This window comes from Bison bison, unplaced genomic scaffold, assembly GCF_000754665.1.
Source record: "Bison bison bison isolate TAMUID 2011002044 unplaced genomic scaffold, Bison_UMD1.0 scf7180017864328, whole genome shotgun sequence".
NCBI classification, from domain to species: Eukaryota; Metazoa; Chordata; class Mammalia; order Artiodactyla; family Bovidae; genus Bison; species Bison bison.
The window spans coordinates 3,677,090-3,704,802 of record NW_011494900.1 but is presented as its reverse complement, the minus strand read 5'-3'; the positions used below and the strand labels follow the sequence as shown (position 1 = coordinate 3,704,802).

Sequence of the window (27,713 nt, the reverse complement as noted above, 5' to 3'; positions counted from 1 at the left end):
ATAGAGTTGTTCAGATGGTTTATGATTTTAAATGTTGTCATTTTTTATTTTATATATTTGTGCTAGTAGCTTCTCTACTGATCTGTCCGAACCCCCACCCCACAGCAGTTTTGGATTTATAGTTCTTCAGCTTTTCCAGTTTATTAACTATTGGTTTTGTGACTTTGCTTCTTTTTATTTTGTTTTAAAATTGCACGTGGAAGAGGCTTGATTTTGTTATTTTTTAAGTTTAATTGAATTTTGGTCAGGTAATGTCATTTGTAGGTATGTTTGAAATTTATTAAAGATTTCTTGGTGACCTGAGATGGGTGCTTGAAAAGAAGATATACTTTCTGTGTTTAGGGGTTTAGCATTTGATACATAAAATCTGTTAAAATTTAAATGAGTATGGTTTAAATCTTCTGTATGCTTACTAATTTTTTATCCACTAGGTTTGTGTTGGAGTGAGCAAGATGTGTTCAAGTCGTCTGTATTTTTCTTGTATTACCTGTATTTTATGCTTTATGAAAGTGTATCACTGTTATTGGGATCATAAATATTAGAATTACCTTGTTATTGTACATTTCAGTTATAAAGTCTGTCTTTGTCTACTGCTTTCTAGTTTGAATGCTACCCTGTTAGTACACTTACTGATCATTTTCTTGTACATTATCTAATCTGCTGTTAATCCTGTCCAGTGTTTTTCACTTCAGATATTACATTTTTTATTTCTAGAAGCATTATTTTATGTTCTCTATTTTTCCTTTATGTTCCTATTTTCCCTGTCCGTAAATATTTTTATAATAGTTGGTTTAATGTTCTTGTCTGCTAATGCTGTCATATCCATCATATCTGGCTATCTCTTTAAGTAGATTCTTCCTCTTGTTATTGGTAGTATTTTCCTGTGGGGGAGCCACCCCCCCTTTTTTTTTTTTTGCATGACAGATACTTTTAATTATTTTTGTTTTGTTTATTTGGCTTCTCTGGGTCTTCATTGCTGCAAGCAGGTTTCTGGTTGTGGGGAGCTGGGGCTAGTCTAGTGCGGTGCGTTGGCTTTTCATCATCGTGGCTTCTCTTGTTGCGGAACACAGGCTGTAGGTGTGCAGGTTTCAGTAGCTGCAGCATGTGGGCTCCAGAGTGCAGTCTCACTAGTTGTGGCGCACAGGTTCAGTTGCCCCACAGCGTGTGAAATCTTCTCGGACCAGGGAGCAAACCTGTGTCCCCCTGCATTGGCAGGCAGATTCTTTACTGTTGGACCACCAGGGAAGTCTTGAGTGACTGATAATTTTTGACTGAATGCTAAAGATTATGAATTTCATATTGTTAAGTGTTAGGTTTTGTCATTGGACTTTGCTTTGGGAAACAAGCTGGAATTAGTTGGATCCTTTCAAGAAAAGTTCTAAGAGGAAATTTATACAAGTAAAACTTTGAATTTTGTGAAAATCCTGTAATAGTAAAATTGAATTGGCATGCAGTTTTTAAATTCTGGCTATGACAGAGTAACAGGTAACCAGATAACCAGATTTACCCACTCATCTCGGAAATTTAAAAAGCCAGACAAAACGTATGTTGCAGGCTTTTATACATTGGATAACAGGAGGTGGTCAGTCTTATAAAAGCCCTCATTGCTTGAAGAAAAGTAATAGGTTATAGCACGGGGCGGGGGAGTGGTGGGTTGAATTCAAACAGTCTGGTGGTCTTACTACAAGTTGAGGAGACAGCTGAAAATTTGGAAAGGTCAAAGTAGATAGAATTTGTGGGGCAAAGTAATAGGAAACTGTTGAGTGGAGAGAGAACTCAGAAGAATCTACTCAAGGCTTGTGACTTACAACTGGACCTGCATGTGCATGTTTGGAAGTGACTGAAGCCAGGGAATACAACCACCAGAAAGGAGTAGGTGTACCAATTCCAAAGATTTACGTAGGGTCAGGAAAAGTTTATGTTTACATCAGCTTCAGTGGAAAACCCACCTAAGATTTGGAGCATAGGCAGTAAGTAGAATATAGGCAAAATCTTCAAAAGGATTAGCTCCAATTAGTGGTGCAAAATTAACTCTAAACTACAAGCTTTTCTGGACCCACTCTAACTGGACATGGAACAACAGACTGGTTCCAAAGAGGAAAAGGAGTACGTCAAGGCTGTATATTGTCACCCTGCTTATTTAACTTGTATGCAGAGTACATCATGAGAAATGCTGGGCTGGAAGAAGCACAAGCTGGAATCAAGATTGCTGGGAGAAATATCAATAACCTCAGATATGCAGATGACACCACCCTTATGGCAGAAAGTGAAAGAGGAGAGTGAAAAAAGTTGGCTTAAAGCTGAACATTCAGAAAACGAAGATCATGGCATCCAGTCCCATCACTTCATGGGAAATAGATGGGGAAACAGTGGAAACAGTATCAGACTTTATTTTTGTGGGCTCCCAAATCACTGCAGATGGTGACTGCAGCCATGAAATTAAAAGACACTTACTCCTTGGAAGGAAAACTTATGACCAACCTAGACAACATATTGAAAAGCAGAGACATTACTTTGCTAACAAAGGTCTGTCTGTTTTTCCTTTGGTCATGTATGGATGTGAGAGTTGGACTGTGAAGAAAGCTGAGTGCCAAAGATTGATGCTTTTGAACTGTGGTGTTGGAGCTGACTCTTGAGAGTCCCTTGGACTGCAAGGAGATCCAACCAGTCCATTCTAAAGGAGATCAGCCCTGGGTGTTCTTTGGAAGGAATGATGCTAAAGCTGAAACTCCAGTACTTTGGCCATTTCATGCGAAGAGTTGACTCATTGGAAAAGACTCTGATGCTGCGAGGGATTGGGGGCAGGAGAAGGGGTCGACAGAGGATGAGATGGCTGGATGGCATCACCGACTCGATGGATGTGAGTTTGAGTGAACTTCGGGAGTTGGTGATGGACAGGGAGGCGTGGCGTGCTGCAATTCATGGGGGTTGCAAAGAGTCGGACACAATTGAGCGACTGAACTGAACTGAACCAAGAGTTTTGTAAGTTTGGTAGCTGAGTAGTTCCAGTATTTTAATTTGTTATTAAAATAGCTGGACATCTTTTCCCATCTAATAGTTTTTTTCTTTTTTAATTTGCCTCGGGTTTTTAGTTGCAACATACAGGATCTTTGTTGCATTGTATGTGATTTTTGTTGTTGTGCCTGGGTTTTCTAGTTGTGTGGGGCTCAAGGCTTCCAGGAGTCTTGAGCCACTCTCAGTCTTTAGAAGTTGTGGCAATTGGGTGCTCTAGTTGTGGCACACGGGCTCCATAGTGGACCGGCTCCATAGTTGTGGTGCCTGGGAGCTTAGTTGCTCCATAGCATGTGGGATCTTAGTTTCCTGACCAGGGATTGAACCTTCATCCCCTGCATTGCCAGACAAATTTCTTAACCACTATACCGCCAGAGAAGCCCCTAATGGTTAATTTTTTTTATGAACTGTCCATAAAGTGACTAGAAAATGTTGGTCACTGGTCTTAGTCTTTTTTTCTTTTGGCTGCGCCACACTGCATGTGGGGTCTTAGTTCCTCTATCAGGGATCAAACCTGCACCCCCTGCAGTTGGAACCCTGGAGTCTTAACCACTGGATAGCCAGGGAAGTCCCACTCTTCTTTTTCTTTCCTCCCGGTTGTTAGGAATTGCTTGTCTAAGAATGTATTTATCTGCTTCACTTTTGATACTTTGAGTATAGCTTTCATGATTCAAAATACTTTTTCCCTCAGCACCTTGACTGCCATTTTGTTGTCTTATAGCATGAGATGTTTAAGTAGTTTGATGCCGTATGATTTTTTTCCCCTTCATGTGGAAATGTTTTTATCTCTCAAGAAGTTGTTCTGTATTTTTGGGGTTCTGAAAATTCCATTTTGCTAGTTATTTCTTGAATTATGTGTTTCCTCTGTGTTCATGGTTTTTAGTGGTCTCCTTGCTGTTGCCACTTGTCTTAAAATGTTTGGTTATTACTTCACATTTAAAAATGATTAAAAAGTTCTTTGGGACTTTATGTGTGTAAACAGTGCTTTTTGAATGGCTGTTATGTTGAAGGACTCTGGAAAGCCAAATATCTTTGTGGTGTTAGTGCCTATTTTAGCTGTTTATTTGGAGAATCTACCCTAATTCCGTTCTTTTCGAGTACTGCTCCATACTCTATGTACATTCGTATACCAAGCAGCAAGCAGTTCTCCAGTTTTTTTTTGTGGATACTCAACTGGGTTTTCTACAATTGAATTCAGTTCGGATTTTCTGACACTTACCACCTGGAGTTAGTTTAGACTGTACAGGTTAAGGGCTCAGTCCCATAGGACTGCCCTTCTGGTCCCACTTCAGATATGAATCTCAAGTACTAGATTTTCAGGTTACCCACACTTCTGTCTGATTTGGTTTTAAAGTAGAGATGCCCATGGACACCCCTCCCACCACCACCAGTTCCCCCCTGCCATCCCCCAGGTTTCATATTTTTCTGTAATGGTTCACGGAATGCAACAGAACACTACTGTTACTGGTTTATTGTAAAGGATATTCTAGAAGACACAACTGAACAGCCAAATGAAGCAGTACATAGGGTGCTGTCTGGAATAGTCCCTTTGGAGTTTGGGGTATACCACTGCCTCAGCAAGTAGGCACATTCAGCAACCTGGAAGTTCTGCAAACCCGTTCTTTTAGGGTTTTTACAGAGGTTCTAGTACCTAGGAGTGAGTGATTAAATCATTGGCCTTTAGTGATTTGCTGCAAGTTGCCCAGTAGTTCTTGAAATTTTTGTTTCTGGTTTTCTGTTGGTAAAAAGTTTTCATTTGTAACACACATGCACTAATGGACACTGCACACAAAATTTTAAGTATGCAGTGTGTTCACAAGTGAACACCCTGTATTAACACCGTTTACCAGCACCCCCAAATGTTTGTGTCCTTCTCATTTTCTAACTTTGAAATGTTTTTCATCTTCCCTTTCTGTCTCCACATCCAGTTTCTGTCTTCACATCCAGTCCTTTGCAATCACCCACCTATAGGTTGTGTTTCTGCAGTCTCCCTCTGTCTCCCCCCCTGCACATCATTTCCATCGTTAATACCCCCTTATTCTTTGTTGTTTTTTTCTTTACTTGAAGTATAGTTGGTTTACATCCTTGTTGTTTATTTTATATATGGTGGTGTGCATCTTTTAATACCGAAATCCCAGTTTATGCCTCCCATTCACCTTTGGTCACTGTAAGTTTTTTCTATGAATCTGTTTTGTAGTAAATTCATCTGTACTATTTTTTAGATTCTACATATAAATGATATATAATATTTGTCTTTCTCTGACTTACGTCACTTAGTTTGATAATCTCTGGGTCCATCCATATTGCTGCAAATGGTATTTCATTCTTTCTTATGGCTGGGTAATACTCCTGTGTGTGTCGGTCGGTACATGTTCTTTATCCTTTCATCTGTATGGATAAATGTCCATGGTTGCCTCCGTGTCTTGGCTATTGTAAATAATCCTTCTATGAACATTAGAGTGCATGTATCTTTTGGAATTAGAATTTTTGTGTTTTCCATATGCATGCCCAGGAGAGGGATTTGCTGGTCATACAGTAACTCTCTTTTAGTTTTTAAAGGAGCGTCCATACTCTTTTCCACAGTGGCTGCAGGAATTTGTATTCCCAGCAACAGTGTAGGAAGGTTTACTTTTCTCCACAACCTCTCCAGCATTTGTTATTTCTAGACTCTCTGACGGTGGCCATTCTGACCAAGTAAGGTTGATAACTCATTGTTTTGGTTTGCGTTTCTCTAAGAATTATTGTATTGGGCGTCTGTTGATGTGCTTTTTTGGCCATTTGTATATCTTCTTTGGAGAAGAATATCTCTAGATATGGAGGACAAATATCTTATTTAGGTCTTCTGCCCATTTTTTTGTTTGGGTTTGTTTGTTTTATGTTACTGAGTTGTAGAAGATGTTTGTGTGTTTTGGAAATTAAGCTCTTGTTGGTCACATTGTTTGCAAATATTTTCTCCCAGTCTGTAAGTTGTCTTTATGGTTTCCTTTGCTGTGTAGAAGCTTATAAGTTTTATCAGGTCCCTTTTGTTTATTTTTGCTTTTATTTCTATTGTCTTGGGAGACTGGCCTAAGAAAACACTGGTACAATTTATGTCAGAATGTTTTGTTTATGATCTTTCCTAGGAGTTTTACGGTGTCACGTATTATATTTGTTTATAAGCTATTTTGAGTTTGTTATTGTGTGTGGTATGAGAGTGTTCTGACTTCATTTATTTGCATGTACTATCTCCTTATTCTTGCTCTCTTTACTTCCATTCTTTATAAGAGAGCTTTGAGTTTGGCTTTTATATTACAGTTTTTAGAAAATTGAAGGAAGCTAGCTCTTTTTCACTGAAATTGGAATTTTTTAAGTAACACATCTTTTGAAAGCTTCTGTTATGAGTGAGTGGTAATGGGAACCAATACCTTTCCTCTCAAGGTGATTTTCTGAATCCTCCCTGCCCCCTTTATTTTACAACAAACTATACCAGATTTGTTTTTTCTAAGCACATTTCCAGACATACAGTTGTAACTTTAAAACTTCTGGGTGCTTCCTTTGCCTGCTGAATTTAGTTCCGATTTCTCATTCCTGTGTGCTGTTCAAGGCAGTACGTAGTGTCCTCAGAGTACTTTCTCTACTTGGTTTTAGATATACTGGCGTGTTGAGTGGTGTTGGTTGACATTTTCATTACTGGGTTGATGTGTTGAGAGTCTATTGGCTAGATTCATTAGTTCAAAGAAGTTTGTAACAGAATGACTTAGTACCATTGAGAAAGGAAACCCCTAGTAGTAGTGGTTGTTTTTTAAATTACTTATTTTTGGTTGTGCTGAATCTTCGTTTGCTGCTCACGAGCTTTTGCTAGTTGCAGCGAGCCAGGGGCAACTCTTTGTTTCGCTGCTCAGGCTTCTCATTGTGGGAGATTCTCTTGTTGAGGAGCACAGGCTCTGGAACGTGGCCTTCAGTAGTTTCAGTACTCGGTCTCCGTGGTTGTGGCCCACAGGGTTAGTTGCCTGCATCATGTGGAATCTTCCTGGACCAGGGATCAAACTCATGTCCCCTGCAGTGGCAGGCAGATTCCTATCCACTCTACCACCAGGGAAGTCCCCCAGTGGTTTTAAGAGACCTGTTTAGAAATATTCTGTGCTTACTCTAAATTATTCACACAAAATGATTCCTTCAGGTTTTTTATTTTTTAGGATTATGTTACTGGCCAAGGTGTGGGGACAGACAAGGAGAAGCAGTGATAAATTCCATTTCCTTCCTGTGTCAGTGCCAGAGAGTGTAATTTGTTTTCTGCTTTGTACTTAATTGAAACATGACATTAAACATTATGGTTTTGTGTCTTGGGCTAAATAAATTTGAAGATTTTAAATAACAAGATCTTTAAATCTTAAGGGATGGTAATTTAGAAGCTTCTTGGTAATTATTCTAATTTATAATACCGTTTTTTTAAAATATTCTATATTATATGAAACATTGTCAGTTGTATCTAAGATATATATCTGTATTTAACCATAGTTATACATCTTTCTGTTTTTTTTCTCATGTTTATATTCCAGTTGAACTAAGTCATCTTTGGGATTTTACCTTGTTATAGCAGTGTTTTCTCAAACACACGGTTTAAGAAACCTTAAGGTAAACCAATCATCTCTGATCCAAGGTTATTTTAGTTGAATAAGTAACTTAAAATTTTTTATATTGAAACATATATAAAGTACCGTGCAGAAATTTCATGAGTTTGTACAATAGGACTTGAGGACGAGTTGTTTTGGTTACTTTCTGAAAATACATTTTGGAGGGTGCAGGTTTGTTAATTTTGTAAGTAACTTCTGTGGGAAAAAGTTTGAGAAATATACTGATAATGAACAATGAGCATGGTTTTGAGGCAGGAAGATTTGAGTTCATATCGTAACAGGCTCTGTAGTTTTTTTGTTGTTGTTTAGTTGCTAAATTGTGTCTGACTCTGTGACCCCATGGATTGTAGCCTGCCAGACTCCTCTGTCCGTGGCAAGAATACTGGAGTGGGTTGCCATTTCCTTCTCCAGTGGTTCTTCTGACCCCCAGGGATCAAACCTGCTTTCTCCTGCATTGGCAAACGGATTTTTGACTGAACCACCTGGGAAGGACCTAGTCTGGGGGTAAATTATCTCTTCCTATTCTGCGCCCCACCCCACCCCTTTCAGAGAACATATATAAACTGATGCCACATTTATTTTTTAAAGTGTATCTGTTTACTTTATTTGAACTCTAACAATATTGGCATTTTTTTAATGGCAAAACATCATTTTTTTTCCCCTTAAACTGTATATTCTTTTAACAAGGGAGTTAAAATACTTTTGCACGTGAATTTTCTGTGGGCCAGAAATTTGGTAGCAGTTTAGCTGAGTGGTTCTGGCTTCTTCCATTTCTTTCATAAAAATCTCAAAGGTTGCTGTCATTTGAAGGCTTGACACTGCTGCCTAGAGGATCTCCTTCTAAGAAGGTGTTCTTCTTTGGGTTAGCAGGTTGCTGCTGGCTGTTGTCTAGAGCACTCAAATTTCCTTTGCATATGTAGATGTCCAACTGTTTGCCTGGCTTCTGCATTTCAAGAGGAAGTGATCTGAGAAGAAAAGTAGGTAGAAGTGTGCAGTGCCTTTTATGACCTAGTCTTAGAAGTCTCTTCTACCACATTCTTTTCATTAGAAGCAAGCTATTAAGACTAGTCCACAGTCAAGGGGTGACCTGGGTTGGGAATATTCCCCTGGAGTAGAAAATGGTAACCCACTCCAGTATTCTTGCCTGGAAAATTCCATGGACAGAGGAGCCTGGTGGGCTGCAGTCCGTGGGGTTGCAAAGAGTTGGATGGGGCTGAGTGACGAAGTGCACACGCGTGCGCACACACATACACACACACACATAGTTTGCGCTTTTCTTTGGTTAAATACTTCAGATGGATAATTTGCTTATACCTTAACTTATGAAGGATATGAGGCAGCAACTTTGTTTCCATTTGTTAGCTGTTAAAGAGGGAAGACTGCCCTTTTAAATCTAGTATCTTCAGCAGTGTTTAGCGCTGCTTGTTTTTGCTTACATTGGCTGTTTAGTAAATGAGCTGATTTGAATTAAATTTTATCCTATATAGACCATATTGTTTGCAGTATAATTCTAAATTAAAATGTATCTTTACCAGCCCTTAAAAAAAGATCTCATTCAGGGATGACTTAAACTGTTTAGTATTGTGAGCTTGACAGAGAAGCTCAGTGAGTAAAAATTTGTTTATAGAGTAGGGGTTGTTTTTTTGTAGTGGTACATTTTGTATGAAAATTGTTAGCTCATTATAAGTTTTGGAGTACTTCAGTTATATTTTGTGTATTAAGCCTTTAGTAATCTAAAATCTCAAGAATTGAAAGCATGCTGTTTCCAGTCTTTTTTTTTCTCCTTAAATAGAATTCTTTTTGTAGGGGTGAAAGTAGCAATTTTCACATGTAGCAATTTAGCAAATAACAATTCTCATAAAATTCTTCTGTTTTGTTTTTTATTTTTATATGTAAGTAAAACAGGTTCTGAGCAACTTAATAAGAGATAAGCTGAGGGAGGTAGGGAACCTAACAAAATTCAAGGTTAAAGCAAGCCAATAATATGAAGCTTTTTAAAGGATGGAAATTTCTAATACTCTAGATTTCTTGTGAAATTTGCTGATGTTTTATATTTGAGAGTCTAATCTATAATTGAGAGTTTGATAACTAAGAAAAGATACTAGACACTTTGTTTCATAACTGAAACTGCAAAAAACAGTAGAGCAGTAGATTATTTTCCTGTGTTTAGAGGCCATGTTCCTTAGGCAAGAGTTTTTTTCTTGGTAAGTATTACAGTACTTACCATCTTTTCCTGATTATCATTACTTAAAGTACTCAAGAATAGAATTTTCAGCCTTAAGAACCGCTGAGTCAGAATCTATAGTGAAAGGATCTTTTACTTTTTATTAGGGAAATCTGGAAATCACCTACGTTTACTAAATGTTAATCAGACTTCATTAGTGGTATTGCAGTAGTGAAGCAGACACAACAGTGGAATAAGATGTCAGAATATACTTTTCAAAAGTTAAAAATATGAAACTTCCCTGGTGGTCCAGTGGTTAAGACTTCACCTTCCAAAGAAAGGGGGGTTCAGGTTCCATCCTGGTTGGGGAGCTAAGATCCCACATGCCTTAGGGCCAAAAAGCCAAAACATAAAACAGAAACAATATTGTGACATTCAATAAAAATTTTAAGAATGGTCCACATCAAAAAAAAGAAAAAAAACTTTAAAAAGTGTTAAAAACATGATGCAAAAATACAGAATAAACATGTCACAGCCTTATCATTTTAGAAAAATGATTTTTAAAAAAACCTGATTCTTGAAGATTTTGAGCTAGTTGTTAGAGTACATACAATGTGTCTCATATAATATCACCGCTCCAGGAGTTGGTGATGGACAGGGAAGCCTGGCATGCTGCAGTCCGTGGAGTCTCTCAAAGAGTCGGACATGACTGAGCAACTGAACCGAACTGAATGTCTCTCAAGTTAGTGCCTCTCCTGTTGAAGACAGGCTGTGCTTTGGTTAGGATATTACAGAAGTGAAATGGTGCCCTGTCTTGCTCATTGGCACACAATTTCAGTTTGTTCTTTTACTGATGATGCTTACTTTGGTCTGTTGATTAAGGATTTCCCAGGCTATGTGCCAGGCCATTTCATTGCAAAACTGTAGTAACCTTTTTTTTTTTTTTTTGAGGTACTTAGAAATTGTATAAATAACCTCTTCCTTCTAAAATTTTTCAGTTGTATATATATCTGGATTCATAGTGTTTTATTCAGGGGGTTATAATATAGCACATTTATTTTTATGGGGTGAAAGCCATGTTACATGAAATTAACCATTTAAAAATGTATAATTCAGTGTCATTTAGTACATTAACAATGATGTGAAACCAAGTTCCAGAACATTTTCATTACCCTCTAAGAAAAGTCTGAATCCATTTAGCAGCCAGTCCCATTCCTCCTTCCCAGCAGTCCCTGGTTAGGTCTCTGCTTTTCATCTCTGAATTTGTCTGTTCTGGATATTTCATAAAAATTGGGATTGTATAGCATGTGATCTGGCTTCTGGATGTTTTTGGTGGCTTAGCATATTTTCATGGTTAATCATAAGAGAATATGTCTTCTATTGAATACGTACACGGTTTGTTTTTTATTCATTTATCTATAGGTGGACATTGAGATGTTTCCACCTCTGGGCTGTTGTAAATAGATCTGCTGTGGACATCAGCATTCAAGTATTTAAGTATCCATTTTCAATTCTTTTGAATGCAGTGGTATTACTGAGTCATGTGCTATATGCTTTTAGCTTTCTGAGGAATTATCAAACTGTTTCCCCAGCACTTGCATCAGTTTACCTTCCCATTAAAAATGTACCAGGGTACCAGTTTCTTCATATATTTGACGACACTTGTTATTATTTTATATACTTTTAAATTTCATTTTTATATTATTTATATATATATATTTAAATTTATTTATTTTCATTGGAGGCTAACTACAGTATTGTAGTGGTTTTTGCCATACATTGACATGAATCAACCATGGGTGTACAGACACTTGTTTTTTAATTAATTAATTTTTGGCTGTGCTGGGTCTTTTCTGCACTTGGGCTTTCTGTAGTTGCTGCGAGGTGGGGCTACTCTTGCTGCAGTGGGCAGGCTTCTCATTGCAGTGACTTCTCTTGCATTGTGGAGCACAGGCTCAAGGCATGCAGGCTTCAATAGTTGCGGCGCATGAACTTAGTTGTCCTGTGGCATGTGAAATCTTCATGGACCAGGGATCAAACCCATGTCCCCTGCATTGGCAAGAGGATTCTTAACCACTGGACCACCAGGGTTGTCTAACACTTACTGTTTTACTCTTTTGTTTCCTTTCCCCTTTCTTGGAGGGATGCTGAGAAATGTCTGTTCAAGTCCTTTGCACATTTTTACATTGTCTTCAAGAATTCTTTATATTCTGAACACTGGACACCTGTTAGATAAAATTTGAAAATATTTTCTTCCATTTTGTTGTCTTTCCACTTTCTAGATGATATCCTTTGTATAGAATTTTTAAATTTTAGTGAAATCCAAAGGTGCTGTATCTAAAATTCTATTGCCAAATCCAAATTAGTGAAACCTTACTTCTGTTTTCTTCTGCTAGTTTATAATTTTAGCTTTTGTAGGTCTTTGATCCATTTTGATAGATATCAATAGGAGTTTATTGGGTATCCACTTGTTGAAATCCATTTGTTGTGGTCTTAGCAGTTTGGTTAAAAAAAAAGTCAATTGGCCATACATGTATGACTTTTTCTGGATTCTCAGTTCCGTTCCATTGGTTTATATATCTATCCCTTACACTATACCAGTAAGACATCATTTTGATCATTATAGCTTTGTAGTAAGTTTCAAAATAGGGATTTGTGAGTCCTGTAACTGTGTTCTCCTTTTCCAGTAGTGTTTTGGCTGTTTGGGGTTCCTTGCAGTTCCAAATGAATTGAGAATGGCTTTTCTGTTCCTGCAAAAAGGGCTTTTGGAATTTTAATAGAAGTTATGTTGAATCTGTTATTGCTATCTTAACAATACTTAAGTTTCCCAGTCCTTGAACAAAGCGTGTCTTTATATTAATTTGGATCTTTAAAATTTTCCTGTAGCAATGGTTTGTAGTTTTTAGTGAACAAATCTTAAACCTCCTTGGTTAAATTTATTTCTGGATAATTTTTGAATAGACTTGTTTATTCATTTCCTTTTGGATTGTTACTGCTAGTATATAGAAATGCTACTGAATTTTCTTTGTTGATCTTGTATCCTACAATATTGCTGAGTTTATTAGCTCTTATAGTTTTACCCACAGATACAGAAATCAGGGTTGTTTTCCTTTAGGATTGACTGGTTTGATCTCCCTGCAGTCCAAGGGACTCTCAAGAGTCTTCTCCAACACCACTGTTCAAAAGCATCAGTTCTTCGGCGCTCAGCTTTCCTTATAGTCCAACTCTCACATCCATACTTGACTACTGGAAAAACCATAGCTTTGACTAGATGGTTATGTGTCTTGGTGTGAATCTTTTTGTGTTTATCTTTCTTGGAGTTCAGTTAACTTCTTGGATATGTGTATTTTGTGTTTTTAGCTAATTTGCTAAGTGTTTAGCCATTATTTCTTGATTTCTTTTTCTGTCCCCCTTCTTTTCTCTCCTGAAACTTTTGTTATGTGTATGTTGGTATGCTCGATGATGTCCCACAGGTTTTTGTTCAGTTTTCTTTTCTTCTAGCTCCTTAATCTGGTAATTTTAATTGACCTCTTCACTCTTCAGGTTCTCTGATTCTTCTTTCTGCTGGCTCAAATCTGCTATTAAACTGTGTAGTGAAATTTTCATTTCAGTTAACGTACTTTTTAGCTCCAGAATTTGTTTGGTTCTTTTCTGTATTTCTTATCTCTTTATGATACTGTTTGTTGAGACATTGTTCTGGTTTCCTTTAGCCCTTTGTATTTAAGACAATTGATGTCTGTTTCTCATCAGTGGCAGTTTCTGCTAATGTCACAGCTCCCCCCCCGGCCCCCACCCCCCACCCTCGCTGCCCCATGGGCTGTACTGTATTGTTTCTTTGCATGCTCTGTAATGTTTATTAGAAAATCAAGCATTTTGAATACTGAATCAATAAGTTGGAGACTCTAGGAGTCAAATATTTTTTTCTTCCCATCGTTGGAGTTGCTTACTATTGGGTTGTGGTTGTGTGTTCATTTAGTGACTTTTCTAAACTATTTCTGAAAGTCTGTATTCTTTGTTTTGGGTAGTTTCTGAGGTCTCTGTCCCTCAGATTGTAATCACCTAGTGTTTTGTTGTTTGAGAGAAATAATATTTTAATAAAGTTTAATGCAAAAAGTCCATGGTGAATAAGAAGTTATCAGGCTCAGTATATTGTCTAAAGGTTGCAAATCCTTCACACATAGGCAAGCAAGAAATCAACTTAGTGCTCATAGCACAGCTGAGACAGGTTGCAGCCTTTAATAAGACTTTACTAAAGGTTCAGTGGTTATAGAAAGTAGTTTCAAGGCAATATAATAGTTTTATTTCAGCTGTCCGTAGATATGGCTGTTGTCAGAGCTCTTCAAACAAGAGCCATTGTTACCTTGTCCAGCTTGTGTTTTGTTGCAGATACGTGTCTGGAGCCTAAAGGGAATGAAAATGAAAGAAATAAGAACTCTCCCAGTCATTGTTTATTGGATCTGTGTTAGGGTACTCTGTGTTTCCTTTAAATATTTATTTATTTTTGGCTGCATTGGGTCTTAGTTGTGGCAGGCGGGATCTTTCTTTGTGGTGCCTGGGCTCTTATTTGTGGTATATGGACTCAGTAGTTGCGACTGTAGGCTTAGTTGCCCTGCAGCATGTGGCATCTTAGTTCCTCTGTTGTTCACCCGCTAAGTCGTGTCTGACTCTGCAGCCCTACAGACTGTAGCCTGCCAGGCTCTTCTCTCCATGGGATTTTCTGGGCAAGAATACTGGAGTGGGTTGCTGAGCCTGCCACCAGGGGATCTTCCCTGACGCAGGGATCAAACCCATGTCTCTTGTATCTTCTGCACTGCAGGTGGATTCTTTTACCCCTCAGCCACCAGGGAAAAATTTCTTTTCTCCGTTCCTGTGTTCTCTGGCTGGGGCTCTGTAAATTAAACTGAGGAAAGACATATTAACAAGAGAAAACAAACAAGTTTATTAGCATGCGGTCACTTGGCAGTACCTCTCACCGTGAGTAACTCAAAGAGGATGAGTAGAACTTGGGGTCTGTGTGTATACGTAACTTCACAGGGGGAAAGAATACTTAGTAGAAGAAAGCAAATGATTTTTGAGACAAAATGGATAACGGGGTCCTTAGGCGTTTGTGGCAGTGTCTGAGTATGGTGCTGAATTTTTTTTTTCTTTTTTGTTCTCCCAAAAAGAGAAGATGAGTTGCTCCAGGAGAGGAGATTAATAAATTCTTTTGGCAGTTTCTGCATTTAGGTTGATAAGAAATTTTAGGAACTCGCATGCCTTCAGCTCAATTTTTCTTATATCAAGGTGGCTTGTTTAGGGGATGGCATAAATGTGATATTAACTAGTATTGCTCTTTACCTTTTTTCAGAACAGGAAAACTTATACCATTAGCTATCTATGCTTTATTATTTAAGAATTGATTTAAATTAGAATTCATAAAGACACACAGAAAGAGATAATAGTAGTGGTGTGTCTCTTAGGAATAAATTTAGTGTGTAACTTACCATTTAATCTTTGGTTTTCTGTGGTTCCCGGGGCTACTCTCTAGTTGCTGTGTGCAGGCTTGGTATTGCGGTGGCTTCTCTTGCATAATGCAGGCTCTAGGGGCGCAGGCTCAGTAGTTGCAGCACGCAGGCTTAGTTGCCTTGTGGCATATGGGATTTTTGAGGACCAGGGATCAACCAGTGTCCCCTGCATTGACAGGCAAACTCTTAACTACTGGACCACCAGTGAAGCCCTGCTCATTTAATTATGTAAACATTTTCTTTACCTTAGTGAGTTAACCAGTTTCTGTTTCTTATATCTGACGTTTGTTGACCTTCACTCCGCCCCTTCCCCTTTCCAGTACATTGGATAGTAGAAGTGGAGTTTTTGTGTATTATCTCGAGAATTTTTATTTTAGGAAATACTTTGGTATGACTTAAATTCTGCCATAGCACTTACATTTGAAAGAATTTTGAAAAAGGATGATTATCAGTAGTATTGATACTTTTGCTTCTTAAAATTTCCCTTTTGAGATTATTCCGCAGTTGTAATTATAAGACATTAGTAAATTTAGACATTAATGTTCAGAAAATTTGATTTCTTCATTGACTAATTTCTAAGCTCTATATTGAAATGAGTACAGTTGCCCAGTTGGCTTCTTCCCCATTTTAAAAAAATCTGTGAATTTACTGTGTTTAGATTGGGCTGGTGACTTGAAATTTTTGGTGCAATTGAGAAAGGCTTCCAAAAAGTTAAATTTAGAATGTAGAAGAGTAGTGGATGCCCATTGTGATGATTGTAATTTTAAAAATCATTTTAACTGTGGAAATTTTCAAATATACATGCAAGTAGAGAGACTACTTAGGTACCACCTTGTACTAACATTTGTAACACACGGACAACTTTGTTTCAGTGACTTCCATATTCCTTGTTTTTTTCCCCTAAAGCAAGTTCCAGATACATGGATTTAATTGCAAAGACTTCAGTATATGTCCTTTTATATACAGTTGACCCTTGAATAGCATAGAGGTTGGGGTGCTGTCCATCCACGCAGTTCAAAAGTCTGACTTGAGAAATCAAAAAATCTTTACAGTTGGCCCTCCCCACTTGCTGCTCCACATCTTTGGATCCAGCCAACCTCAGGTCATGTAGTGCTGTATTACATATTTAGTGAAAAAAAATCTGTATATAAGTATCTCAAACCATGACAGTTTGAGACCTTATTATTGAAGGGTCCACTGTACCGTCATTGCACTAACAGTTACATCTACAGTGACTAATAATTTCTTAAAGTCATTTAATATTCAGATCATGTTCAAATTTTGGACTGTTTCATAATTTTCACTTTTTGAATTTGGTTGGAATAAGGATCTATGTAAGTAAGGTCCACATGTATTTGATTGATCTGTCTGTGAAATCCATGTATTTGTTGAAGAAGCCAGGTCATTTGACCTGTAGAATATCGTGTCATCTCCATTCGATGGGATTACTTCCCTCAGTTGTCCTTTAACTTATTATCTGTGTTGAATTTCCTGCAAATTGGTAATTAGATCAGAATTCAGATTCTGTATGGGCCGGGGGGAAGAACATGTGCTGTGTACATAGGTAATGCTGTGTGCATCATATTGTGTCACATCAGGAGACACTTTATAACTAGTCTGTTTCAAGACTATTATAATTTCAAAACTAAGCTTCATTGAGGTAGTTTATAATAAAATTATCCAGTTTTAAGTGCATAATTTGGTGAGTTTTAACAGGTGTCAACATTTGTATAATAACCTTCACCACAATTAAGATAAATACCCAGTTACCCTTGAAAATTTCTTTCTTCCCTTTGTAGTCATTTCCCTTCTCTCCAGGCCCTTTACCCTCCACTGTGCTGATCTGGTTTGTCACTATATTTTTGCCTTTTCTAGAATTATAATTGAAATCTTATAGTAGTCAGATCATTGTAATTTAAAGGAGGTATAAGATACTTTGGCCAGGAACTATATAGATCTAATGTTTTCCGCTTTTGTATGACAGGGACTTGCCATGAGGTGTTGAAACCTTGTTTCGCTGAGTTGGAGAGACTGGACCTAAATGGCGCAGCATGACTTTGCTCCAGCCTGGCTTAATTTTCCTACCCCACCATCATCAACAAAGGTATTCTTTCTTGCATCTCTCTTTTCTTTTTGTCTTTCTATCTGCTTTTATTTAGTTCATGTTGTGCACAGATGTAGTTAAACCAAAGCTTAATGTTTTGCAGAGAAACACCTAAACTTTCTAAATTATTTCATATTTAATGTGTTGGTTTATCTATATATGTCAATTTTCAGTATACCATCAACATTCTTAAACCATTTACTTCAAAAGTTATCTTTTGTGCTAAAGTTCTGCATTTTACAATTCAAGCCAGTTAAATACATTGCATTTTACTTTTGCGGCTTACCTCTCTGTGTACTATTCTTCTGATAACTAACTTTGCTTACTTTCCTATAGATAACATTAAAAAAAATCAGAAGTTTTTTAAGTCTTTCCTTAAAACTGGAAGAATTCTTTTTCAAATAATAAGACTTTGGCATATTACTCAGTTTTAGGAGTTATGAGAACATTGCAGTGTTGCTACATATCAGATGACTCACTGATTTTAAAATGTTCATTTTATATAACCGAAACAGAACTTAGTGTATAAGACATGCTTGACATGCTTGAAATTGTCATCTGCTTATAAGCCTTGCTGAGAGGGATGTTGAAATGGATTAGAATCAATCTATCTGGCTCCATACTATCTTCCACTTCGTTTTTTCCATAGTGCAAAGGAATCAAGAGGGAGGTCTTAATCATCTGCTTACCTTTTAATCAGTCTCTACCATGCTAAAGCATTCATCTAGGACCTTTTGGGGGTCCAAGCAGTTCTTACAGAACAGTTTGCTGAAACAGCTTTTATGGGAACAATTTTAAATTTGTAGAGTTGTTCCCCAGTAAGGACTTGTCAGATCATAATATATTGGAAAAGTTGCATTGGAGAAACAGCATGTGAACTGACTTTATTTTATGCAGATGGATTCTCTGGAAGGCTCATTGACTTGCCTCTTTTCATATGATTAGTGTGAGCCTAGACTAGAATCTAGGATGCATTTTCTATTTTGTAGTATTTTCATTTGTGAATTTTGTAAAATGATTAAACATTTTATTTCGTAGATTATAAAATGGGATCACAGTTGTTAGGAAATGGGAAAACCATTTCTTAGTTACAGACTCTGTTTGCCTGCCTTTCCTCTTCTATTTAGGTCTCTGAAATTTGCTTTGCTCTTGTTGTTTATGTCTACCCCACCCCCCTGGTTGCTGTCAGCTATGCTTTTCCTGGATTCAGTTTTTTCCAGACCTACTTCAGAGCCTGGAAGTACATGAATTTCTTGCTCCTCCGTTTGTTTCCCTTTTCTCTTTGAAATGAGTTAAGATTTGTTTTCATTTTTAAACATATCAATAAAAATTATCAGCACCTGGAAAATTAGTTACAAACATTATTGAGGATAATTCTTGTCTTCATTGAAGTGTTGATTAAGGTTGATTAAGATTGACTTTGTTTTGTGTGGTGGAATTCTTAATGTTTTCTAGAACCAGACATTTGATCTGAATATAGGCCCTCATGAAACGAAGTCTTGATTTTGCCAATTCTAAATTTTCAATTAATTCTAATTTATTTTAGCTTACCTACAGAAAATAATGTCACTTTGAACTCTTAGCTAGCAATATTTGAAATTACCTTCTTAGACCTTTCGCAAAGTGGTTTTAACAAATAAATACACACATCGTTGGGTATTAATGCTGTCTGTATCACTCAAAATCACTATTCGTGGGTTTTCAGTTGTAATTCTTGTTTTCTGACAGAGCCCTTTTAATCTTTTCCTGAATAAATGGGATAGTCATAAATAACTGTTGGGTTCTCTTTTTCAACTTTGTGTTAAGTCTTTTCTTTTATTATTTGAAGAGATGATAAGAGTACTTGAATTAAGGGTTAACAATGTTTTCAACACTGCACCTGAGCAGTTTTCTAAGGTGTGCAGAATTTTAGCCCCATCATGTGGTGAAATTTTAAACTGCATGTGGTTGTTTCTGTCTATGAAATAGCCATACTGGCATTTGAACTGTTCATTAGGACCCAGTAAGAAATTTTACATCATGTTTTCATATTCACATAGCTGTAACTAAAAAGTCATTTACCTATGTTCTTCTTTCTCTTGGGGTCTTTTTATTCCAATCAAAAAAAAATGCTAAAAACAAATTGTTACTAATTATGTGTCTTATTTATAATGAGACCTCACCTGCAGTTTGAAAAATAGAATTGTAATTACTTGCCTTCAATAATATAAGTAGTATCAGTTTGCATTGAAACTGTGCTTTTTAAACTTTAGGCTAAGAAAGGATGAGAAAATTTAGACTGGTAGCTGAATTCATTGAAACTTCTTGTTTACTAAGTAGTTTTTAACTGTTGATTCACATATTCTGGGAATCAGAAAATTATGCTATTATTTTTAAAAATTCAGAAAAAGATTTAAAATGTGGTAACTAATATTTCTCAAGTCATTACTGTATACCAGTCACTGTGTAAAGCGCTTTATAAGAAGGCAAACAAAAGCATAAAAGGTAAAATACTGTTCGGCTCTTCCACCACTACTTGCCCCAATCCATGTAAACAGATGGGGAACTGAGGTTGACAGAGACAAGTAACTTGACCCAAAGTGCTTGCGTTAGTGTAGGAACATATGTGTGCTTGACTTTAAATATTTATGTTTAATAACTTCCTTTTTTTGATTATTAAGAAATAGACTAATTTTCAGAAGTGAAATACTGGGATGTTTTAATATATATATCAGAATATAATTTTATCTTGGTTTGGGTAAGCGAATGAAATTGCTTTTATTTTTCCTTCAAGGGTAGCATCTCCAATAATCTATTTCTGAAAAAAAAAAAAAATCTATTTATGTAGTTAGTACATGGGTGTCTTCACTCTGCAGTAGCTGTGTACAGTTGACCCTTGAGCAATATGGGTTTGGGCTATTTATGTCCACTTATGTGGATTTTTTCTCCCCAATAAATATATGTACTGTACAACTCCGTGATCTGTGGATACTGATTTTGACCATACATAGAGTCGGCACTCCTAACTCCCTGCATTTTTCAACTGTCAACCTTAATCTTTTATTGAGTGAATCTACATAGATTAATTGGACCTATTAATGGACTAAGTTGCAGGAATGCTTGGCCATCTCTTGAATGTATTTGTAGGGGAAATTCCTAGCAGCAGAATCTGTGAATTAGGAAGTTTATACCTTTTGGTAGATAGTGCCTAATTGTTGTCTAGAAAGATTGTACCGGTTTATAATCCTATAAAAATTATATGGAGGGGGGTAGATTTTTCCCTATTGGCAATGCTGGCTGTTGCCCCATTTTTTCATATTTGTGAAATTCAATGAAAAACGACACTTCATTGTTTTGATTTGCATTATTTAATTATGACTGAGCATAGTTTTGTCTTACGAAATGTTATTCATGTAATTTATTTCTTAGTGATTTATTTGTAATAGCTCTTTTCATATTGAGGGGTTTGTTGCATATTCTGCATATATTTTCCTACAGTATATTTGTCTTAATAATTCTAAAAGAACCATATGGATAGTTCTAAAGAAATATTTAAACGTACAGAGAAACATGGAGAATAAGTCACATCATAACATTTTGCAGTTTTATCTTTGTGTCTCTTATGGAAATAAACAATTGAAGTCTGCTGTTGACTTCTTCACAGTCCTTTTTCTGTCTTCGTTTTTTCCCCAGAGATATTCTCAGTGCATGTTCTTATATTGTTACTAGGTATGTGAATATCAAAAGAGTTTTCTGTATATATAGAACATTAATATAAATGATTAACATTTATATTCTGAACCTTGTTTTTATATTTGTTTTTTATATCTTTTAGATTTCCCCCCATGTTGATATCTGCAGATTTGCTGTAATTACCTTAAAAACTGTTCCCGAGTCTCCTACATTTCAGGTGGATTCTTCAGTCTGAACCACCAGGGGAGCCTCAAAACTCTGTATTCTATTTTTTGCCTCTGTATCACACTGTGTTTATCTCATTAAGTTGAGATTGTTTATATCGCTGGGAAGGATTGAGGGCAGGAGGAGAAGGGGACGACAGGATAAGATGGTTGGATGGCATCACCAACTCACTGGACTGTGCTGTGGTTCATGGGGTCACAAAAAGTCGGACATGACTGAGCGACTGAACTCTATAATGAATACTGTATTGACTATTCTTTTACTGTCTCCTAGCATGCATAGATAAGAATTCTTTAGACTCCTTCTCAGACTTTAATGGCTATGAAAGTAACCTGGGGATTTTGTTAAAATGCAGATTCTAATTTCAGTAAATCTCTAATGGGGTCCTAGTCCTGACAATCTTCAAAGTATTGTTGATTCTGCTTGTCTCTGGACCACATTTTGAATAGCAAGGCTCTTACCTATAGTTAGAAGAAAAATTGCTGGAATTCAGTTCCATACTGCCAAATTTCTTTTCCATCTGGTATACTGATTTATACTCCTGTATGCTGTACATTGGAGAAGGCAATGGCACCCCACTCCAATACTCTTGCCTGGAAAATCCCATGGACGGAGGAGTCTGGTAGGCTGCAGTCCATGGGGTCGATAGAGTCGGACACGACTGAGCGACTTCACTTTCACTTTTCACTTTCATGCATTGGAGAAGGAAATGGCAGCCCACTCCAGTGTTCTTGTCTGGAGAATCCCAGGGATGGGGGATCCTGGTGGGCTGCCGTCTATGGGGTTGCACAGAGTCGGACATGACTGAAGTGACTTAGCATAGCATAGCGTGCTGTACATAACTATTCTTTTTACTTTGTACTCTTGTCAAGACTTTGTCAGATTATCAGGGTTAACATTTTTGCCGGTCTTTGTTATGAAATGTATTTTTACTGTTTCTTGGACATTGGGTTATATTTCTGTGAATTGCCTATTCACGTTCTTTGTTTATTATTTCTTATGGGCTGCCTTTCTGGGGGGAGTACTGGTTTGGCGGGGGAGAGAAAAAGAGAGTGTGTGTGTATGTATGTCTGTGTGTCATCTTTAACTGTTTTACATAAAGTTGCATAGTTCTTTTTCAGTCACCCAAGTATTTCTCTCTCTCTCTCTCTCTACACACACACACATGTACCCACCATATTCAATTGCTTTATAGTAGCTGTTCCTTTTTTTTTTTTCTTTCTGTAAAAGTCTTATTTATTTGGCTGTGCTGGCTCTAAGTTGTGAAATGCAGGATTTTTGGTCTTAGTTGTGGCATGTGTGATCTAGTTCCCTGACCAAGAATGAAACCTGGGTGCCCTGCTTTGGGAGCATGGAGTCTTAGCCACTGGACCACCAGGGAGGTTCCTATTTGTTGCTACCTTAAATGCTATTTTAAAACGCTTTCTTATTAAGTCTTTCTAGCATATATATTGTATCTTGAAGTATTAATGTTGTTGCTAGCAACATTGATTAATTTTTACTTGAATGCTTTTGGAATTTTTAATGTGGAAAATCAATCATTCACAAATAATATCAGTTTTCTTTCTATATTTTCAATCCTGTTTTGTGTTTCTAATTCATATTTTACTATGCTGGCTATATGTCAGAGTCTGAAAGGTCTGAAATTTTATCCTGCTTTCAGGATAACTGTAATAAGCTAGCTTGTTACTGTCATGGATGCTGGCAGAAGATGAGACTTGCAGGTCTCATGAGATGAAGTGCATTATTGCCACTATAAAGCCTGCCACCAGATGCGGCCCTGTTGTGACTTGACATTCACTGATAGGGTTTTGATGATAATCTGCAAGCAGTTGATTTATTATGGTCTCTGTGCAGTCAGGAGTCCATACCTTGTGGCTCAGCTGGCAAAGAATCCACCTGCAGTGCGGGGACCTGGGTTTGATCCCTGGGTTGGGAAAATCCCCTGGAGAAGGGAAAGGCTACTCACTCCCGTATTCTGGCCTGGAGAATTCCATGGACTGTATAGTCTGTGGGGTCACGAAGAGTTGGACAGGACTGAGCAACTTTCACTGTGCAGTCAGACCTCTCTGCTAATGGTAATCTGTATTTGCAGATGCTCCCCAGTGCTAGCATCACCATCTCAGCTCCACCTCAGATCATTAGGCATTAGATTCTCATAAGGAGTGTGAAACTTAGGTCTGTTCTGTGCGTGGTTCGTGGTAGAGTTCGCAATCCTATGAGAATTTAATGCTGTCACTGATCTGACAGGAGGTGGAGCTCAGGCAGTAATGTGAATGATGGGGAGCAGCTGTAAATACAGTTGAAGCTTCTCTCACTCACCCACTGCTCACCTGCTTGTGGGTTAGTTCCTTACAAGCCATAGACCTGTAGTGGTCCGTGGCCTGGCGTGTTGGGGACCCTTGTTCCAAGGGATAAGGAGATCATTAATTGTTCTCCTTTGTACCTGTGCTTTCTGGTGTTAAAGATGTTTGTTCTCCCAATTGCTAGGGTTTTTGCTCTCCCTGTATAGCCATGTAATCTGTATGCAGTGTGTCCCATTCCCATAGCTCTAACTTCACTTAAAAACTCTCCTTGTACCTAGATATTTTAATCTAGAGGAACTGGATGTGAGTGGGACAGGGGCATTTTTAAATAATTTTCAGAGACCCCATTTTAAAGATATCTCACCCTCACCTTCGTCTGCTTTGGATACTGTAGGCAGGGACTCTGTGAGAAGTGTACACAAGCAAATGGCTGTTGTCTACATGTCTAGGACTATGCCAGTTCAACAGGAGAATCCAGATGGCCAAACTAGATTTGTTTGAATTTCATTTTGGTTAGCCATCACCCTGTGGGTTGGCCTGGCCTGTAGTTGTTCTTAGGGAAAAGAAAGAAACATTATATCTAGGGATAATCAGAGCAGAATTTTTAGTGTAAGTCTGTTTACTGTCATAACTCTTCCACTTCTGTCATCCTGATTACTACACAAGAAGTGGCCAAGAGGAGATGATCCCCTTTTGGTTATGCTGCATTCATTCATCTTACTAAGATGTGGGAAGAGATGAGGGGTGTAGAGGTATAGTATAAATGGTTCTGAGTTGAATTTTGAGGGGACTGTTAAAATCCTTGTCTATACTTGTGAATAATAGTATGAAACATCCATTGAGTACTTTGAATATTGATTCATTGCAGGATGACCTTTTTGACAAAAGATGCACTGTTTAATGGACTGTTCTGGTCTGAATATACCCATTACGTGAATTAATTTCAGGAGACACAATACTGTGACCAGAGTTAGCCCATCAGACTGCAGCAGTAATAATGTAACCTGAAAAAGTTTCAGTAGTGATATAATTCCGTTGAGGACTCCATGAAGAAGTCAGATCTTTGATGTAGTTCCGTGTGATGTGGTGTTCTTTACAGTGAGACAGATGGACCAGCTTTTGGCAGGAGTCACAAGCTGGCATGCAGTAGAGGTTTCTGCATCAGAAAGATAAAGTCCTTTCTTTTGTAACCAGTCTGTGATAGTGGGTGTGTTCCATGTCTGGTGTGATAATGGGTCTAGGTGGTATGCTGAAGATTTGATCAGCATTCTAATTTCAGTCACTCTCAATGCCATTCACTCTCATCAGATAGCAAGCCTTACTGAATCAACATAAATGACTCAGATTGTCTCAGCAGCAGCTGCAGTTTCCCATCATGTGTGACCCCAAGAGATGTTTTTAATTGGCTAGTGATAGATGATGAGGCCATTGGCAACAACACAAGAGTTAGAAAAATATAAAATGTCTTGTCCTTAAGAATATCTAAGGCAGGGATCATAGCTTTATTCCATTGAGGTGATTGGCACTTAACCATTTGGTTTTCCAGAGTTGTTGGGGCTGGGTGGCTACTGTGTATACCAGCATCTTTTAACTTAGCTGAACTATCAGTGAACCAGGCTCAGTCATTTAGGGGAACTTTTCTGATTTGAGAGTTTATTGAAACACTGGCTTGTCATGGTGGCAGGAAGGGGAATAAAGTATACTGCAAATTTATGGTTGGCACTTCAAGGGCGAGGCCAGCTGTGTTGTTGAACACATGATTTCCATTTGATCAAGAGCCCTCTTGGGTTCTTTTATTGGTTAGTCCTTAGTTTAAGTTTGCTTTCAGTAAGAGCTCAGCATTATGGCAGGAGCCACATTCTTTTTTTTGGCCGACTAGGGATTGAACACTGAACCTTGGCCATGGCAGTGAAAGCCTGGAATCCTAACCATTAGGCTACCAGGGGAACTCAGTTTTTAAAAGGAGTGTGTACTTGGTGTGTGTGTCAGGCAGATGGTATTGCTGTACTGGAAAATAGTCTTTCTGAATACTGCAGAGCCAAGTCTTCAGCCACATATGATTTTATTTTCTTTCCTTCTGGAAGCTGTACTTTTTATTAGACCATTTTGAAGGGGATGGGAATCATCTTTCAACCTGTGACATTTCCTGAATGGGAGAATCTAGAGCATTTTTAGTACAAGCATGTAACGTTAGCACCAACTATAAAACACACTGGTACATTGAATTGGCCTAGTGGCTCCACCTGCAGGATCACTTTAATTTCCCACTCTTAATGCTGAGATTTTTTCAAATTTTTATCAGCCATGTTGGGATACTAGGGTCCATTCCATTCCCACCATGGGCACACAGACTAAGGTGTTTGTTTATTTATTTCTTTAAATTAATTTATTTAATTGGAGGCTAATTACTTTACAGTATTCAGTGGTTTTGGCCATACATTGACATGAATCAGCCATGGGTGTACATGTATTCCCCAAACTGAACCCACCTCCCTCCCCATCCCATCCCTCAGGGTCATCCCAGTGCTCTAGCCCTGAGCACCCTATCTCATGCATCAAACCTGGACTGACGATCTATTTCCCATAAGGTCATATACATGTTTCAGTGCTGTTCTCTCAAATCATCCCACCCTCGCCTTCTCCCACAGAGTCCAAGAGTCTGTTCTTTACATCTGTTGTCTCTTTTGCTGTCTCACATATAGGGTCATCGTTACCATCTTTCTAAATTGCACATATATGCGTTAATATACTATATTGATGTTTTTCTTTCTGACTTCACTCTGTATAATAGGCTCCAGTTTCATCCACATCATTAGAACTGAATCAAATGTATTCTTTTTAATAGCTGAGTAATATTCCATTATGTATATGTACCACAGGTTTCTTATCCGTTCGTCTGTCGATGGACATCTAGGTTGCTTCCATGTCCTGGCTATTGTTAAATAGTGCTGTGATGAGCATTGTGGTACATGTGTCTCTTTCAATTCTGGTTTCCTCAGTGTGTATGCCCAGCAGTGAGATTGCTGGGTCGTATGGCAGTTCTATTTCCAGTGTTTTAAGGACTCTCCACACTGTTCTCTATAGTGGCTGTACTAGTTTGCATTCTCACCAACAGTGTAAGAGGGTTCCTTTTTCTCTGCACCTTCTCCAGCATTTATTGTTTGTAGACTTTTTGATCGCAGCCATTCTGACCGGCGTGAGATGGTACCTCATTGTGGTTTTGATTTGCATTTCTGTGATAATGAGTGATGTTGAGCATCTTTTCATGTGTTTGTTAGCCATCTGTAGGTCTTCTTTGGAGAAGTGTCTGTTTAGTTCTTTGGCCCATTTTTTGATTGGGTCATTTATTTTTCTGTAATTGAGCTGCATGAGCTGCTTGTATATTTTTGAGATTAATTCTTTGTCAGTTGCTTTGTTTGCTATTATTTTCTCCCATTCTGAAGGCTGTCTTTTCACTTTGCTTATGGTTTCCTTCGTTGTGTAAAAGCTTTTCAGTTTAATTAGGTCCCATTTGTTTATTTTTGCTTTTATTTCCATTACTCTGGGAGGTGGGTCATAGAGGATCTTGCGGTGATTTATGTCAGAGAGTGTTTTGCCTATGTTCTCCTCTAGGAGTTTTATAGTTTCTGGTCTTACATTTAGATCTTTAATCCATTTTGAGTTTATTTTTGTGTATGGTGTTAGAAAGTGTTCTAGTTTCATTCTTTTACAAGTGGTTGACCAGTTTTCCCAGCACCACTTGTTAAAGAGATTGTCTTTTCTCAGTTGTATATTCTTGCCTAGACTAAGGAGTTTAGTATGTATATGCATATCAGAGTTACAGTCTAAGCTTTCAGGACCGCTCATGATTTCTTTAGCATGGAATGTGGGAAAGTTCAGGGTGGAGGGGGAGACTGTTCCTTTGGGGGTTGCATGGGTGGCCTGGAGGCTTTTTTCTTTTGTGGCTTCTCAAGCCAAGATTGGTGTTGATTTCTCTTTTATGTACCTCCTGGCCCCAGGAAACACCCCAGGCTGGGACCTTTCATGCCCCCGTGTACCACAATGCCATGGCTTTGCCCTATATGGAAAAGTTTGAGTTACTCTTGTGCTTAATGCTGTCTCCCCTCCATGGGA

General features: G+C 37.9%; 1 protein-coding gene across 3 annotated transcripts in view; it reads left to right on the top strand.

Moving 5' to 3' along the window:
• GPBP1 (GC-rich promoter binding protein 1) overlaps positions 1-27,713 on the top strand; it is a 65,367-nt gene that overhangs the window by 17,394 nt on the left and 20,260 nt on the right. For all 3 annotated transcript variants that reach the window (XM_010853491.1, XM_010853492.1, XM_010853493.1), the window contains exon 3: positions 17,278-17,397. In XM_010853491.1, coding sequence (XP_010851793.1) covers positions 17,335-17,397 — 63 coding nt within the window. In that variant the 5' untranslated portion in view covers positions 17,278-17,334. The remainder of the gene's footprint in view (positions 1-17,277; positions 17,398-27,713) is intronic.